Consider the following 18,640-nt stretch of genomic DNA (forward strand, 5'->3'; position numbering starts at 1 on the left):
GGGCCTGGTACCAGGTAAAAGAATGTCAACAGAGACCAAGTAGATAGTCTGTAATTCTTTTGGAAGTTATATGTTGTTGGCTTTTTGTCTGATTACTTACTTCCTGATGATGATCATCATCATCTTTATGTCTCTCTTTGAGATGTGCAGTCTATACTGAGATTGGCCTGCCTCAGGCCTAGTTCCATAGTCTTGGCGCAGCTTGGCCCTACACATGGCCAGGGAATTGCCAAATCTGAGGTGTTCACTCCTGAGCCCTATTAACTGTGGCCTTGGGGCAGAGCCATGTATATAAACAAGACTGCTGGGGGTATTTCTCAGAGAAAGGTAGATTCTATGGATTACAGCCCATTGATATAATCCTACTAACAAAGGAAGAATGTGTAAGAGGAAGAGGAATGATGTTTAGGCAGAAGGGGAGGCTATAGTGAGTGGCATATGAGGGCAAGGTGTTTTGGCTCCTTTGTTTCCTGATTAACTGTCCAAGGATTCTCAATAAAGAGGCAAAGAGAAAAGACTCAAGAAACTAATCCTTTCTGTTGGTGCAAATGGGTGACTTAATGCATTGATTCAGGATATTCTTGACTTTCTTGACTTAGTATGTTACTATCAAATATTGACAAGGGTGTGGGCATTGTTACAGTTCTGTAATGACACCTGGTCAGGGAAAATGCAGGACAATGTGATCTGATAATGTCTGAAAGAATATGTACTGTTCTGGGCAGATGAAGGGGGAACATATAAGGGAATTCATAGGAAATTCATTTCCCATCATTTTCTTCACCCAACTTTTTTTCCTTCTCAGGTTGGGGGAAATTTGCATTGTATTATAGCATTCCAGAGACTTAGCTGGCAAAGGTTTGGCCTTTGGAACTTTCCATTTGGAACCATTAGACAAGAGTCACAACCTCTAACACATGGCCAGGGAATTGCCAAATCTGAGAGTGAAGACAATATCTCCAAGAAGCATCATGGGCGCCTGGGCCGGTCTTTCAGTGCTAGTTTCCATCAGGACTCAGCATGGAAAAAGATGTCCAGTATCCATGAGAGAAGGAACAGTGGCTACCAGGGTTACAGTGATTATGGTGGGAATGATTGACTATGCTTGGGTACTGAAAAACTCCTCATGTTACACAATGGTCTGTACAGGACTGTAGTAAGACAGTAGAAGATTTTATTAAGTCAACTTAAAATAGGAACAGATCTGGTGGTACAAAACATAACCTTGTAGTTCTCCAGTAAATAAGCTTGTATATGATTCTAATGGGTGATTTCAGATATATAAGCAGATAAGCACAGACTATTGACTTTTTACATTTTAAGGGTATATAAACAAGCTGGACAATTTAACAAACTCCAATACAATTACGTATACACAAATACAAATTTACTTAATAACATCACAATTTGAAATAGCTAAGCTTGACAGGATTTATTATGACTTGATCCCAAGACTTTTGTTGCAGATAGTTTTATTCCTAAGGTACCATCTGCCCTTAAAAAAAATGGGGCTATTGATTTCTAGTTTTCTGTCATGGTTAAAGCTCATTTAAAATTATTCAGTGAATCTAGTAATTCTTTCCCTTATAGCAGTATCTTGCCTGCCTCATTTGTTTCCTGGTTAACTTTCTCAGGATTCTCAATAAAGAGGCGAAAGAGAAAAAGACTCAAGAAACTAATCCTTTCTATTGGTGCAAATGGGTGACCTAATACATTGTTTCAGGATATTCTTGACTTTCTTGACTTGCTATGTTACTATCAAATATTGACAAGAACTTTAAGTCTTGAAAGACTTCTGAGGTCTACAATCTGCTTTAGGCATTGAGTAAAAGAACAAGTGGCATCCATAGTTTCTATATCCATGGTAATCTGTGAAATGAGATCTGGTATTTGATTAGTCCTTCAATATGGAGTCATATATTGATAACAGCATTAAAAATGCATTCAGAGGGCAACTATCCATATTCCACACTCTGAACTGTTTTCTTTTTTAAAACATTAATTAGTTGTTTGAAGCGAGTGTTAAATAGCTCAGAAAGTGTGGATTTCATATATTTGAGCTCCTCTGTACTTACTGTCAATTTTTCTTGTGTAATCAACCCGTGACTCACAAAGGATTAGGATCTCTTGTTCTTTCATTTCAGAGGCTGTTCAGAACTCAAATCAGTAACTTGATTATTACAAGATGCTGAATATGTTGGTAACCATATTGCAATACATCTCAAGGAGAAGGCTCAGATTTTTATTTTTTAAATATTTTTATTTTCTCTTTTGAATTTTATATCCATTTGTCCACTCAGACATGTGTAAGCCTACAAAAGAGGATATATATTATGAAATGGTCATTTTTCTGAAGGGAATATTTTGCTTGAAACGCAGTGGACTGAAAGAGATTTGTAGGTTGTTGATTTTGTTACTTCATACTGGAACTTTTACGAAGTTTTCATCAAATAAAGTTTTGTTTTCTACTTTTATTCATGTGAATGTTTTAACCTTTGTTTTAGGGAGTTTTCTAATTTTGTGTGAAGTACATAATTTGTCAATTCTGTCTAAGTAGTGTGTTAAAAGAAACCATCACGTATCTGACTTTTTAATTAATGGAATAATATGCATTGACTATAATTTTAGATTTCTATAAGACTTTATGATAACATATTAGAAACTTAATTCTTATTAGCTTGAAACAAATGAAGTTGTCAATTTTGTAGGTCAAACATGGTTGAATATCAGCAATTTAATTTAGTTTGAGTATTTCAGAGATGAGAAAGAGCCAAGAGGAAATGAGACAAATGCAACATAAAATAATGAATACAGTGACACTAATAAGTTTGAGTTATCAAGAGCACACTGAAGTTTACAGAGACATTTCCAGAAACAATCTGCATGTTACTCCACACTTCTCTTTCAGTATTAGTAACATTCCTGTCATATTTATTTTTTTGGCCAAGTCCTCTTAGGAGTGTCCATAGAAGCATTAAGGGTTCAAATACTGGCTCTGCATTTACTACCTGTATCATCTTGGGAAAATTAAGATTTTTTTAAAAAATATATTTTATTGATTTTTTACAGAGAGGAAGGGAGAGAGATAGAGAGTTAGAAACATAGATGAGAGAGAAACATCCATCAGCTGCCTCCTGCACATCTCCTGTTGTGCCCAGATTTCAAAGTTCCCAAGACCCTCAGGGAGCCAGTCAGTCCGATGCAAAAGCAAAGAGTCCTTTATTATGCAAGCCGGCCTGCGCTCCCCGTTCACCAGACCCACCGACACAGCGGAAAGTCCAGTGGCCGAGAGAGAGAGGCCTGATGGGACAGGGGGTTTTAAAGGGGGGTGGAGTGAGGGCAGGAGAGGGCACTGTGGGCCCCGCCGATTGGCCAGGCATGAGTCGGTACAGGATGTGGTCATAGTGATGGCGTGCACTTCCCTTGATCATCATTGGTTAATCCAGAGAAATCCTGGGTGTGGCTAGCAGCGGCTTCTTCCCGTGAGGAAGCACATGGTTCTGTCCCAAGATGGAAGACCCAAGGCAAGATGGAGGGCGCACATGGTTCTGTCCCAAGATGGAGGACCCAAGGCAAGATGGAGGGCGCAGTCCTTGTCCGGCTCCTGCTGCCGCCGCTCGAACTCGCCACAAGGCAGGATGGCCCCCCCCCCCCCCCGCACAGCACCCGCAGCTGGCCTGCGGGCAGACCGGGACTCCAGCGCATCTGGGCGGCACAGGCCCAGCAAACGGGGTGCGGCCGCTGGAGCGGCCCAGCTCTGGAGGAGCGGCATCTGCTCGGAGCAGGCCCGGCCCATGGGGCCGGTGCACCGCAGCATGGCGGCCTCCCCGAGCCAGGGCACGCGCCCCACTCCGCTGCCGCCGCTGCTGCACTGGGCCCGGTGGGGGGGGGGGCAGCCTGCGCCGGGCTCCCGCTGTGGGCCGGGGAGCCAGTGCCCCCCCATGGGGCCCGGCGGTCGGCCCACGCAGGCCCCGGTCCCCCCGACCGGGCCCCGAGGGCCGCACGGACCCTCGGCCCCAGCGCGGGCAAGCGGGGAGCCGACCACGGGGGAAGGGAGGAAAGAGCGAGGTGGTGAGGCCTTCCGCTCCCATGACCTCCCCCTGCGGTCGGTCGCCGCCAGGCCCCACCCCTCGGCCCGCCGCCGGCCACCACGCAGCCGGTCCGGACACTCGGACACTCGGACACTCGGACCCGCTCCGGGAGGTGGGTGCGGAGGGATCCCAGCGGCCAGACTCCTACCCCCGCACCGCCAGGAGAGGCAGGCCGCGGCCTTTCACTCCCACTGGGGATGTGCCCGCAACCCAGGCACATGCCCTTGACCGGAATTGAACCTGGGACCCTTCAGTCCCCAGGCCGACGCTCTATCCATTGAGCCAAACCGGTTTCGGCAAGATTATTTTTTATGTGCTTGTTTCCTCATTGGTAAAATTGGGATAATAGTATCTATTTTATAAATGGTTTTGAATAATTAAGTTAGTACACATAAGGTGTTCAGAACAGTGCTGTATAGGTAGGAATTGCTATTTAAGTGCTTGCTATTACTCCAGAAGATGTGTATTTTACTGTTCGGAAACTTGAGAGCCCATTAAACAGCATCGCAAGGAGCTAATGGCTTATAAAACAGATAGACACCCCTTAGTTGCTAATCCTTCAAAATAATATTTTGTATTTGAAGAAATGTGCTCTGGTTTTAAAAACAGTGATAGTATTCACATGCCCACAATAGCTTATTCCGCCCCCCCCCCCACCCCCCAGCTCTCAGTAAAAAAAAACATGTTCATTTACATAAAATCCTGAAACTTTCTTTTCCCAGTACTAGTCCCCATCCTTAGGCCAAGCTGGTGCAGTAGCTATGACATTTTCCAACTTGCCTTCCGGACGCTGGCAGGGCTCAGGCAAGGTGCTCTAGGATGGATGACATTCCGTATCTCAATTTTACCCACAGCATTGTCTCCCTTAGCCATTCACTTAAACTGGGCCCTATTATCCACTGGTTGTTTCATGTTAAATCGCTGACCTCGGAACAACCCCAGGAAGATGGTGGCATCTCCATTTTATTCACAGACTCTCACTGGTGAAGAAACTTGCCTAAGATTATAGCAGTGGTCGGCAAACCGACTTCTGCGCATGGGCCACAGTTTCAATCGCACTGTATGTGCGCGCCCGCACGTGGTATTTTGTGGAAGAGCCACACTCAAGGGGCCAAACAGCCGCATGTGGCTCGCAGCATGGTTTGCCGACCATGGTAGCAGGGGATCTCAGTTTGCTAGGGCTGCCACAACGAAACACCACAACCTGGGTGGCTTAAACAGCAGAGATTGGTTTTCTCACAGCCCTGGAAGCTGGAAGCCCAAGATCAAGGTGTTGACAGGTTTGCTTCCCCCTGAGCCTTTCTCCTTGGCAAGCAGATGGCTGACTTCTCGGGTGTCCTCACGTGGCGTTTTCTCTGTGGACCTTCCCCTGGAGTCTCTCTGCTTAGACGCTGGTCAGATTGGTTCAGTCTCACCCAGCGGGCCTTATTTTAACTTCATCCACTTTGGAAAGTCTCTGTCTCCAAATCCAGTCACATTCTGAGTTCCTGCGGGTTAGGACTTCACCATAACATTGGAGGGGAACACAGTTCAGCCCATTATCGCAGGGCTGTTATGTAGCTCGGGTGGGGTCGGGACCGGTGTCTTCCTGCCTTGGGAGGAAATTCATCCCGCTGGGTGCAAGGGGCGCTGCAGAGCTTCAGGGGAAGCTGAAGAGGTTTTTTTTTTTTAGAAAATAAGATGGAATCCCTGCTAAGTGTCAGGAGTGGGGGATATAACAGTCAACAAAACAGTGCTTGGCCTCAGCAAGTTCACAGTCTACTGTGGAGGGAGACAAAAATCGAATAGGCAATTATATTAATCTCTGTAAAATACAACGAAGGCTGATTTCTAGGGATTATCTGCCCTTTGATTCTGAATCCGGTTTCAACAGTTCAATTCTGAACCAGTAGGGATAAGCTATCGTTTATTTTTTTAAAATATATTTTATTGATTTTTTTTTTTTTTTTTTTTTTTTTTTTTTTTTTTTTTTTTTTTTTTTTTACAGAGAGGAAGGGAGAGGGATAGAGAGTTAGAAGCATCGATGAGAGAGAAACATCGATCAGCTGCCTCCTGCACACTTCCCACTGGGGATGTGCCTGCAACCAAGGTACATGCCCTTGACCGGAATCGAACCCGGGACCCTTCAGTCCACAGGTCAACGCTCTATCCACTGAGTCAAACCGGCCAGGGCAAGGGATTGTTTATTGAGTATCTACTAATGTAAGCACTTGGCATACAGTCAGCTCTGGTCCCAGCTAAGATCGCCTGCAGGCCTGGCGTTATCCCAGCTACAGGTGAAGAAACAGAATTTCTGAACTGTTACCGGGACTATAATGGGGTGTGGTCGGCTCTGAATCCTGGCATGAGGTCTCCAGAGGCATTGACTTCCCGGGAACTCACCTGGCAATTCGTTTCTCCTCATTTCTGACTTACAAGCGGCGGAATACTAAGTCTTAAATGCCAGAGAAAAATAAACTATATTTCCAGGGTTAAGGCTTTCAATCTTATTACAAGTTATCTAGTGACTACAAGGTTATCCAACAAATGTTAACTTAAAAACGCCAGCAAAGCATCCACCTTTCTGTTGTTGCTTCGAGTGAAACATTCTCAGCATTAAGCGTGTTCACAAGTCCCTGGCCGGGTGGTTCAGTGGGCAGGGGCGTCCTGCCTATAGTCTAAGGTTGCGGGCTGCATCGTCCTCAGGGCACAGACAAGCAGCAACCAAGGAATGCACCAATCAGCGGAGCAACAAATCCAGTTCCTCTGTCGCTCCCTCTCTCTAAAGTCAATTTAAAAAAAGTTTTCCAAAGTGGCGGAGAACTGATGCCGAGAAAGCAGTGGTCACCTCAGCAAGCAGACACTTGGTGCATCGTCTTAAGTTACCCTGTGGGTGGCGACCCCTGAAAATCCATCCTGCATATCAGATATTTACATTACGATTCATCACAGTAGCAAAATGAGTTATGAAGTAGCAACGAAAATGATTTTATGGTTGGGGGGTCACCGCAACATGAGGAACTGTATTAAAGGGTGGGGCATTAGGAAGGTTGAGAACCACTTAAGATTTCACTCCAACAGGATGCCAGCGAGAAGGAAGCAAAGCGCTGACTGGACCAACCAGGCGCCAACGGAGCCCTCACTTCCGGTGCGCGGGGCGCGTCGATTTAGCGTCGGCGTGGTGGAGCGCAACTTCCGGTTCTGCGCGCGCAGCCCATCCTATGGCATCCGAGAAGCCCCATTTCGCAGGGGTTTCCGCACGGACTCGGGGAGATCGGTGAAGTCGGAGGGCCGCCTTCAGGCTGATTGTCTCGCCTGCGCAGCCCCCTCCCCGGGTCGTGCGTTGAGAACGCCAACATCGGAGACAGAACGCTGGGGACCCTGCCGTCGGCCGTCCTCTGGGTCCTTCTCCCTTCAGGGCGGCGGAGTCAGTCGCTGCGAACCGCGGATTATTTCCCATCTTTCCTGAGTTGCAGCAGGGCCGCTCATCCTGTGCTCTGGGCGGTGAGGCCGCCGGCGGTAGAAGACTTAGAATAAAAGGACTCCCGCGACCCCACCGCCGCGCTGCGCCCCGAGCCGTGCCGGCCTCATGGGAGTGCAGGGCCTCTGGAAGCTGCTGGAGTGCTCGGGCCGGCAGGTCAGCCCGGAGACGCTGGAGGGGAAGATCCTGGCCGTGGGTATCCTTAACGAGGCGCCGGGGCGGGTGCAGCTTGGCGTCGGGGTGGTGCTCCCTCCGGGACGTCTCCCCCTCGCCCCCCAGCTTTGGGATCGCACCCCCTCTGACTGGACTTCGGGGTTCATCACAGAGGCGCGGTGCTTTCCGCTTCCGTTGTCTCCCCAGGAAGGCGGGGGGGGGGGGGACGGTATCCGCACAGAGGGTGGGTGAGGAGTGCAGGGGCGATTGAATGAGGGAGCTCAGCTTCGTGTCTGGCGCTGCTAATGCCGCACGGTGTTCCCCGACGGGAAGTCGGCATGGGGAACGTGAGGTGGGCTTCCTACCCCTAGCTTTGCCTGCTGTTTTGAGTCTTCAGTTTATGTTAGACTTAGAGGAAGGGTAGTGTGATCAAGTGTGTGACGTTTTATTTATTTATTTTTAGAATAGGAAATTTATATGGTACCACACAGGACTGTTAAAAAATCTTGGCTGTTTTTAGTGTGTGTGTGTGTGTGTGTGTGTGTGTGTATGTGTGTGTGTGTGTGTGTGTGTGTGTGTGTGTGTGTCTGTCTTTGGAATGAAATATGTTTTTCTTCATTACCAAAACATGTGAACTGCTCTTTCTGAAATTGCCATTTTTTTTTTTTACTTGCTAAGCATTTTTTTAAAGAGTCTTTTATGTTCTCTAGAAGCTCGTGGTAACTTACACCAGTTCCCTAAATGGGAACCTGTCATTACTAGTAATGTAATTATTATTATACTACTTTTTTGCAGTGTGAATCTCGGAATACATCTGTAATGGATTTGCGCTTACAAGTTGTTATGCAGAGCACCTTGGGGGAAAGGCAAAGTTGCGGTGGTGGTGGGTGTGGGGTGTGTGTGTGTCTGTGTGTGTGTGTATAAGCATAGGTCTTACTGCTGCCCTCTAATGGTTTCTCAAATCACTGCTTCCCAAAGATTTTCTTCATAGAACTACATGAGAATGAAAGCAGTTTTGTCGCAGGAGCCCTTAATACTGCAGTAAAGATTTAGGCCATTTTACATTACAGCCCATATGAAGATTTCATTATTTGTAAATTCATTGCGATGGCACACGAAGCTCAACATTCCAATTTTTTAGGAAGTTGTCCAATGTAAGGAAAGGCAAAGCATTTAATTTAGATTATCTATTCTCAGAAGTTTTAGCTCTTTTCGGACATGAAAGGGTTTTCATGGGGTTTTGGAGCTTTTTGTTTTTGAAAGAATGAATCATTTAAAAGGAATGTCACAAGTTGTTCTCCAAAAGAGTTGTGCAAATTTACTACAATTCCATAGAGATTATCAGATTTTTTAAAGTAGCATTTTGTTTTGAAATTAGACTTCTTAAAAGGATACATATGTCTATGTAAGATTTTAGAATTCAATGTGTGAATAGTAGACATAAAGTTAATTGGTTTTAGGTAGATTTCTTCAGGGCTAAACATTTTTCAGTTTTGAATGAATTGTGATGAGTCCTTAGTTTCATCTTTTGGATGGTATCAGTTATTAGGAATTTGAAATTGGGAGATTGAGGAAAAAGATTCCAAAATGTTTTCATTAACAGTTCTTCTAGATATTAGCATTTGGTTAAACCAAGCACTTAAAGGAGTCCGAGATCGCCATGGGAACGCAATAGAAAATGCTCATCTTCTCACTTTGTTTCATCGACTCTGCAAACTCTTATTTTTTCGAATTCGTCCTATTTTTGTATTTGATGGGGATGCTCCACTACTGAAGAAACAGACTTTGGTAAGAATCACCGATTTTTTTTTTCTTTCCACATTCTTAGCAAGAAAAGTTCAGATAAAATTTTAACTTTTCCTTAGAATTTTGGAAACCAAGACTTATTTTGACATATGCACAATTTAATTTAAATTTTCTTGAACAGATAAACACTTTTTCTTTGAAAAAAAAGGTGCATATATGGGACTATATCGTGGTTGCAATGATAAAATTTAACTTTTAATAAAAAGACTGAAATTATTACAATTGAGATCTTATCCTTTAGAGTGTTTTCTCTTTTTTTAAAATTAAAAAAAAATTTCTTTATTGATTTCAGGGAGGAAGGAAGAGGGAGAGAGTGGATAGAGCGTCAGCCTGTGGACTGAAGGGTCCCAGGTTTGATTGCGGTCAAGGGCATGTACCTTAGTTGTGGGCATATCCCCAGTAGTGGGTGTGCAGAAGGCAGCTGATCGATGTTTCTCTCTCATCGATGTTTCTAACTCTCTATCCCTCTCCCTTCCTCTCTGTAAAGGGAAAAAAAAAAATCATCAGTGATGAGAGAGAATCATTGATCGGCTGCCTCCTGCACGCCCCCTACTGAGGATTGAGCCGGCAACCCAGGCATGTGCCCTTGGCCGAATCGAACCTGGGATCATTCAGTCGGCAGGCTGACGCTCTTTCCACTGAGCCAAACAGGCTAGGGCTAGAGTGTTTTCTTAAGTGTTCTGCATTTATTCTGGTTATGTTGCTACTGCTCAGAGCATTATAGAAAAATCTATAGGGGAAATGGCTCCCTGAGTCTGAGATTGAGGGTCATCCATGATGGTGAGCCTTCTTTTAAAGGTGAATTGAATTTTAGGAGTGAGCGATGTTATGTGTTGCCAAATTTGACTAAATGGATATAAAAGAATGAGAATAAGTTTCTTTATTCTGAAATTAGTTTAAAAAGTGTTTGAACAGTGTTGTGAACTTTGAAGTAATTGGATATATGACCTTTATATGTTGAAAATGTCAGCTCATGACCTTGTAAACGAACCAGACAGATACTAAATGAGGGCATAGGGTAAAAGCAAGGATCTGTAAATACTTGGGGACATTTGTGGCCTCAGTAAAGGACCTAGTCTGAATGTTGCAGTTGTTAATTATACTCTATATCCAGTAGTCTTTGGAAGGATTAGAATGAAAGAGAACTCCAGAACTTATTTACCTACTGGTTGTAAGTTTGTATGGACCCATACACAACGAATTTCCAATTTCCCACTCCTGATAGAGTAGTTAGCTCTACCTTAGCAATCATATTGCAATATATGAATGTATCAAACCAGCACATTGTACACCTTCAACTATGTTATATGTCAAATCTCGATTTCAAAAAAGGAAAAGGATGTTTTGGTATTTCTGCCTTATATTCAACCATAAGTATGGAGACTTTCATTTTTCCCTACTTGGACATTCCTTACAAGGTATTCTAAGACATTTAGGATTTCTTATGATATAATCATGAGTATTAAAGGACAGAGTTACATATAAGTAATGTATTTTTTATAAAAACCAATGTCAGAAATTGGTTTTGGCATAGCAGTGGCATTTCAAAGAAGAAGTTAATACAATCCCTTTTTGGGAAGCATTTACTTAATTATATGTCATTAAGTTTTAGGCTTCTTGAGGACTGTTAAAAGAAACTGAAAGTGAATTAAAATATATAATATCCAGTCTATTAAGTAGTAGCTAAATGGAGACTAGGCTTTCTTTACATGTGAGAAACCTGAAGATAGCCACTGATATGGCAATTATAGGACATACTAAAATCACCAGCGTCTGAAACAGCGGTTCTCAACCTGTGCGTCGCGACCCCTTTGGGGGTCGAACGACCCTTTCACAAGGGTCGCCTAAGACCATCGGAAAACACATATATAATTACATATTGTTTTTGTGATTAATCACTATGCTTTAATTATGTTCCATTTGTAACAATGAAATTGGGGGTCACCACAACATGAGGAACTGTATTAAAGGGTCGCGGCATTAGGAAGGTTGAGAACCACTGGCCTAAAAGCTCAGAAAACCAAATTCTATGGGGAAAAAAATCACAGAAATGTTGTTAACCTACTAATACTCTGAGGTAAAATCTTGTGTGCATTCTTTTCACAGGCTAAGAGAAGGCAGAAAAAAGACTTGGCCACCAGTGACTCCAAAAAAACTACAGAGAAGCTTTTGAAAACATTTTTGAAAAGACAAGCTATCAAAACTGCCTTAAGAAGCAAAAGGTAAGAGGGAAATCACATTAATTTCAAAGATTAATTTAAGCCTTTAACATTTTTGCATTGGATTTCTGTGTCTGCCTTTTCCTAATTTTAACTCACAGCAGGAGAGAGAGTAAAATGAGAGGAATAAGTGGGATGTCCCTTTGACCTAATAATTTGAAGTTTTGGAAATTCTCTGTTCGTGTGAATTAGCTTTGATGAGAGAGAAAAGCTGTAGTGTTGCCCTGCGTGCACGTTTTACCTTTATAAGGTTCTTTTTCGTGTCTACACTTCATGCTGTGACCCAGGCTCTGAGGCACGGCAGTAAGTTTCCTCTTTCTCTGGGCTGCACTTATTTTTCACAGCAGTGGCCTGGGCAGCCGTTGCCCCTGTGTTTCCCCTTTCGCGGCTCCTCAGCATGGTTTTTGTGATCAGTGGGCGAGTACGATTGATTCAAAGTGCTATTTCCTGTCATCTCTGTTTAAGCCTGTGTGTACTTTGCAGAGATGAAGCACTACCCAGTCTTACTCAAGTTAAAAGAGAAGATGACATCTATGCTTTGCCACCTTTACAAGAGGAAGAAAAAAATAGGTAAATGTTTATTTTAAAATATTTATTATCACTGTATTCAGACAGACTTAACCCTTTATGTTTAATCTACATGTTAAGGCATGAGGAAATTAATGCATCTAAAATATGCATTCTTGACATGGTTTAGAATATTTTTCAAAACTAAATTTTTTATTGGTAACTAGTCTTTGTGTTTTGGTGGTTTGTGATGGTTTCTTTTTCTTTCTGTAGAGCCTGTACTAAGACTGTTGTTTTATAATTCACAAAACATGGATTTTAGTTTTTCTTACATTTTGATTATACTTGCTGTCTCTCCCGGTTTCTCAGCCTCATGTCTTCTCTCTCACATCACCATGCAAAAGACCACATACAACAACGTTCTTGCTAAGTCCAGTAGATGCTTTGCAGGTCTCAGTGTAACGTGGTGCCTGCTGAGAACCTCTCTGGCCACTCTTTCTCAGGCTTCTTTGTGGATTCTTTCTGGCTGGCTATGAATTGTCAGCGGCTTCTGTGGTTGAAGTGCAGGTAGAGGAACAGTTTGACTATGTCCTCCACCCGTCCTCATTTCTTTCTATAAGGGCTCCTGAGAGGCCAGGTAACTTCTTTATCAGCCCAGTTCTCTTTATCTTCATCACTGCCACTGTAATCTTGTCTCTAGGTTACTATACTGGCTTCCAAATCTCCTTCTGTCTTAGTCTTACTCCTTTGTAGCAACCCCTCCCTGCGAAGCCCAGTCTCTCTTTGTAGTGTAGAATAGAATTTATTAAATCCCAAATCTGATATTGTCATTTCCTTGCTTAAAACACTTCCTAGCTTCTAATTTTGTTTTATAAGGATAAAACTTCAACCCTTTAACCACATGCTTTTCTAAACAGTATAATTGCAGGAGATTCCAGAAAGCTTTCATGGCATCCCAGATTGGGGTGAGGTAACTTTTATCATACTCTGGCCAACCTGCTCTTCCCTTGTGATGGAAGTTCTTAGGTCATATTGTGATGGTCCCTACCAGACCATGAAACAGTGACGGGACATATTTTGCCATCTTATTCACCATTGTAGCCCCTACAGGTAGCAGTACCTTGAGCTCAAGAAATATTTAATCACACATTAAATATTCATTAAATCATTACATTGCACATATTGTAAATGTACGTTTGACTTTCAGTTCAGAAGAGGAAGATGAAAAAGAATGGCAAGAAAGAATGAATCAAAAACAAGCATTACAGGTATTTAAATAATTTTTGAATTCAGAATTTATGCTGTTATTTGAAATGAATCGCATTAAAATGAATACTTTTAATGAGGTAGTATGAATTTTGAAAAATATCTTAAAAGTAATGAAGATAAATGCCTTTTTATTGTGTATGTATGTGTATGCATGTGTATATATGTATATATAAAATACATGCATGCATACACATATATATGGAATTATGCATAACTAGATATCCAAAATAAGCTGTTTTTCTTTTACAACCTACCAACCAATAAATAAAATAGAAATAGTTATATATGCTCATGTAAAATACAGCCACATACCATCCACAAATAACTTCTAGTAATACTTTGGCATATACTAGTCCATTCCCTATCCCTCGTATGGTTGAGTGTGTGTGTATTGATTATACGTATGCATATATATGTAAATGTATGTCTTTGTATTGTATGCTCCAGTTATCTATTGCTGTGTAACTTAGTGGCATGTAAACAGTCATTTATTATCATCTTTCACTGTTCAGGGGGTTGATGAACTCAGTGAGGCAATTCCCTTTCAGTGCAGTCAGATTGTAGCTGGGGCTGGAGTCTCCTCAAAGGCCTCCTCCCTTGCACACTTAAATTCATAAGGTTCATCCCTGCCTTAGGGCCTTTGCACTTGTTATTCTCTCTGACTGGAATGCTCTGTCCTTAAGCAGGCTTTTTGTTATTTTTCAGATCCCTGTTCAAGGTCATTTTTTAGTGGGCTCTTCTCTATTTTTCTCTTTCTACTTTTTTTTTAATCTTCACCTGAGGATATGTTTTTACTGATTTTAGAGAGAGAAGAAGGGAGAGTGAAACATTGATTGGTTGTCTCTGTTACGTGCCCTGAATGGGAATCAAACCCGCAACCTGAATATGTGTGCTGATCGGGAATCGAACCCTACTACTTTTGGTATATGGTACACCACTCCAACTAACTGAGCCAGGGCACTCTCTTTCTATTCTTCTAATCAACTCCCTTAGTAGAATAGCCTGCTTTATTTTCTCATTGTATCTTGTTTATGTATTTGTTTATTATATATCTCCCTTCACTCCTAAGAGTACGGACCTTATCTGGCATGATCTCTATAGTACTCTAGCTCCTGGAACAGTGCTTGTCACATTAGAGGTGCCTGGTAAGTAATTTTTCTTTTGAGTGAATGAATGAGTGAATTAATATATTCCCTAATGTGCCATTCACTTTTATGCCTATTGCAGATTATGTACAACTGTGTTTAGCCTATTGTAGATTATGTAGAACTCTGTTTATGATATAAGCACAAGATAAGTCTGTCATGGTGAATAGCATTAAGTGTACAAAATGTTAATTTTATGGTGTTATGTTTTATTCCTTACAGGAAGAGTTCTTTCAGAATCCTCATGCAATAGATATTGAGTCTGAAGACTTCAGCAGCCTGCCCCCTGAAATAAAGCATGAAATCTTGACTGATATGAAAGAATTTACCAAGAGAAGAAGAACATTATTTGAAGCAATGCCAGAGGTAATATATATATAACAGCACATTAATGCATAGAATTGAGAACTGCAGAAACATTTTTCATTAGAAAAAAAAAATTGATAAGCACTGTTTATACAATGTTTCCAGTAAACAGCATTTGTGAAGCATCATATACAGGGTGTCCCCCAAAAATGTATACACTTTAACAGCTGATAGCTCAATTGATGTTTCTTTCTTTTCAGATTTAACCCAATGGAATTAATAATTATTCAAAGTGTGTATACATTTTATTTTAATTCTCAACTTTTTTATTTCATAGGTATTATATATATGTAATCCACATACATATTAGATGGACATTTTGTTTTTTATGTATAAATACTCCACCCAGGTCAAGATATAGGGCATTTTCAGAACTTCAGCAAACATGGGATAAATACGTAAACAAATGCTCATAAGCAGAAGTCTACCTCTCTAGCCTCCACTGCCTTTTTTTTTTCTTTCTTTTTTTTTTTTCAATGTCTCCCCATTCAACAATACAGACCAGGCAAAGAGCCTGAGCTGAGGTGTATATGGGGTAAGTTTACTCTGCCTCCTATTTCTGTACAGTCAGTGTAAGAACACAGCCTGTCCACTGCCTTTTCTATAAACAATACACCTGAGCATTGAATTCTTCTATTTCTCTCTCTCTCTCTCTCTCTCTCTCTCTCTCTCTCTCTCTCTCTCTCTCTTTCTCTCTCCCTCTCCCTCTCCCTCTCCCTCTCCCCCCCCCACCCCCCACCCCCCCCCCACAGATACACACATGCAAGACAGAGAGAGAGGTAGAGCGCGAGCGTGCGTGAGCAGGGCTTGGACCGTACTACCAAGAACTCCTGCTTTGTGAGGAAGTCCCACCAGTGAGCAGCTGGATACAGAAACCAGGAAAAGGTTTCCAGTGACCCATGACCTTGAAATCTCACCTACGTGAGTCATTCATTTAAAATAACTGCCATGTTAACTCAATGGCTGCAGTTACAAACTCCAATATCTTTATTTAGACACTAAATCTAAGTGATCCAGGTACCTGCTCGCACGGTCGCACAATCGCTTACGGTATAGGTTAAAATGGCATGGGATTTCTCTATCCATGAAGTGCTAAGTCTTACACGCAATCTCTTACACACAATTTCCAAGGGCCTGGCTCTTTCTGAAGGACCAGCCTTTCTTGGGAGCGCAGAATAAGCTACAATGTAGTTGTGAGAAAAAATGACTGTGAGAGATCCTACTGGGAAAACACACATACCCTAACAAGCTGCTTGCATGTCCATGTTTTCTCAGGAAGTAATGAAGTCCAGCTCACTTCCTAAATACAAGTCCAAAAGTTACTCTGCATGTTTAGTTTGCACAGCAAGGACCTTTCCAGTGGATATTTAAATAGAAGACAATAATGTCTTGAACAGGCCAACCTTTTTTCTTTTCTTTTTTTTTTTTTGTATACCTGATTCAACACATCAACTTCCATCATGGTAATGCTTTGTATAAATTTTCTGTGAAACAAAACAGCTGCTCTTGATGGAATAAAGTCACTACCAAAAAATTTTTAGAGAAAGATGTTTTTTGAGAGGAGAGGTTGATGATAAGATCCTACTCTTTAACTTGCTCATTTTTTTTAACTTTCACACCCTGTATTTATAAGTTTGAATTTGCAAATACTTACTCAAAGAAAGGTTTCTTGATTTTCCACCCAAGATCAGATCTTGTCTCCTGTTTGTATTTTTATAGTATCCTATAATTTCCTTTCATATTTTTTAGCACCCAGATATGCCTATCTTGCTCACTTCTGTATTTTCAACACCTAGCTTAGTATCTTTCACATAGTCAATGCCCATTATATGCTTAGTGGTTCATTTCTTAGGTTAGATCATAAAAGTTATTTTAACCCGTAATATTCATTGTAGAATACGAATAGTAATATAGAGCCTAATCACATTGGAAAGTTTGTTCTAACTGGAAATTCCACATACTTCTTCCTCTGTTACAAGGCTGGAAATGCAGTTGTATCTCCATGTTCCCTCTTCTTCTTTCTGGACATTGGTAATAGGGAATTTAGTGGTAAATTCGTTAAATTAAAGCATTTGATAGTGGCTCCACAGCCACAGAAACCCCCAGCAGGGTGGTGTATGGAGTTGGGTTTTATTGAACATATCTCCTGATAATGCTACAATGTTAATTCTTACTATCTTTAGTTGTTGAGTTTTCTTTTCCTTTCTACTGCTACCACCTATTATTTCTAACATTGTTCTCCTTTAATTCACTGTAGGTCAGAATGTAAATTTTTGTAGCACTATTATTCCTAATGAATGGATTTGGTATTCTTTTTTCTGCAGACTTTTGACTATTTTTTAAATTGATAATAAAATATGAAAAAGGCAGGAGAGACTTCTTTTCCCTCACTCCTTTCTTTTTTTCCATGAAGAATGTGAACACAGGAAATAGCTAAGGTATACAGAAGTGGTATGGAAAGCACAGAAGTAAATTTATTTTTATTTCAGGGGAAAAATCCAGGTTCAGTCTACCAATCAAGCATTTTGTTTCTTGAGTGTGAAAGGATCTTTGTGGAAATAGAATTTGGATTATGTAAACAACAATGGGAAAGGGAGAAAGAGACAGTCACTAATGACTTGCTCCACTTGCTTTTCTTTGCCACCACACAGCCTCTGGGATCTGTAGACTAGGGTAGTACAGTGCAACAGCTCATTGGATGTGTAATTCTCACAGCTAAGGGAAGTTGTAAGTGATCCAGGTTGGGTCGTGTCATCTCTACAGTGGGCAAATACAATTCGTGCACCGGGCCTCTAGTATAGTATAAGGGTTAATCAAAAGATCTGCTTTTGATCCCAGATCTATCACTTACTAGCTATGTGCTTCTAGGAAGGGTACTTAACCTATTTAAGTCTTAGTTTTTTCACTTTTTTTTAAAAAAATATATTTTATTGATTTTTTACAGAGAAGAAGGGAGAGGGATAGAGAGTTGGAAACATCGATGAGAGAGTTCGATCAGCTGCCTCCTGCACGCCCCCTACTGGGGATGTGCCCGCAACCAAGGTACATGCCCTTGACCGGAATCGAACCCGGGACCCCTCAGTCCGCAGGCTGACGCTCTATCCACTGAGCCAAACCAGTTCGGCAAGTCTTAGTTTTTTCACTTTTAGATAGATTGGACATAATGATATTTGTCTCATCGGTGGTTGAGAATAAAATGGGATAATATATATAAAAGTACTTAGAAGAATGCCTTATACAGGAAATGCTTTGCAAATGTTTACTATTAATAACTGTGGTTGCTATGATTTATTGTTTATCTTTTGTGGGCCAGAGACTATGCTGGGCACTTGACTTGCCTATTTATTGACATTCTAGAAAGTTGTCTCATCTGTTAAGCCATAATAAAAATGTCACAGTGCCTGGCATGCATCACATGCTCAAGCCATGTATTTTTAATGAGTGATTAAAACATAAACAGTAACCATGGTTTCTTTTGTTTTGCTCAATTCCTTTTGTTTTAAAGATTATGTTATTGTTTTGTTCTAAGTATTCAAATTTTACTTTTATAATATGAAAATACCACCAATGAAAAAAATTAATTGCTCTTTGTTAACCTTTTGGGAAAGAGATGGATATGTGGTA

The 18,640-nt window shown here is 41.6% G+C and overlaps 2 protein-coding genes and 1 pseudogene across 11 annotated transcripts in view; 2 read left to right on the forward strand and 1 right to left on the reverse strand.

Annotated features, from left to right (window-relative positions):
* BIVM (basic, immunoglobulin-like variable motif containing) overlaps positions 1-2,474 on the forward strand; it is a 34,176-nt gene extending 31,702 nt beyond the window's left edge. For all 6 annotated transcript variants that reach the window (XM_059685079.1, XM_059685081.1, XM_059685083.1 and 3 more), the window contains exon 10: positions 806-2,474. In XM_059685079.1, the coding sequence (XP_059541062.1) occupies positions 806-1,099 (294 nt within the window). In that variant the 3' untranslated portion in view covers positions 1,100-2,474. The remainder of the gene's footprint in view (positions 1-805) is intronic.
* Positions 2,475-7,276: 4,802 nt separating this feature from the next.
* The window catches only part of ERCC5 (ERCC excision repair 5, endonuclease), a 32,198-nt gene continuing 20,834 nt past the window's right edge, over positions 7,277-18,640 (forward strand). For 2 of the 5 annotated variants that reach the window (XM_059685069.1, XM_059685071.1), the window contains exons 1-6: positions 7,277-7,747; positions 9,317-9,492; positions 11,617-11,732; positions 12,195-12,299; positions 13,444-13,504; positions 14,873-15,016. In XM_059685069.1, the coding sequence (XP_059541052.1) occupies positions 7,660-7,747; positions 9,317-9,492; positions 11,617-11,732; positions 12,195-12,299; positions 13,444-13,504; positions 14,873-15,016 (690 nt within the window). In that variant the 5' untranslated portion in view covers positions 7,277-7,659. Of the gene's footprint in view, positions 7,748-9,316; positions 9,493-11,616; positions 11,733-12,194; positions 12,300-13,153; positions 13,347-13,443; positions 13,505-14,578; positions 14,651-14,872; positions 15,017-18,640 lie in introns of those variants that run through there. The other 3 variants (XM_059685070.1, XM_059685072.1, XM_059685073.1) reach the window with 3 other exon arrangements.
* On the reverse strand, positions 15,491-15,613 carry LOC132229029 (small nucleolar RNA SNORA51; annotated as a pseudogene).

Source organism: Myotis daubentonii, chromosome 2, assembly GCF_963259705.1.
Source record: "Myotis daubentonii chromosome 2, mMyoDau2.1, whole genome shotgun sequence".
Classification (NCBI taxonomy): domain Eukaryota; kingdom Metazoa; phylum Chordata; class Mammalia; order Chiroptera; family Vespertilionidae; genus Myotis; species Myotis daubentonii.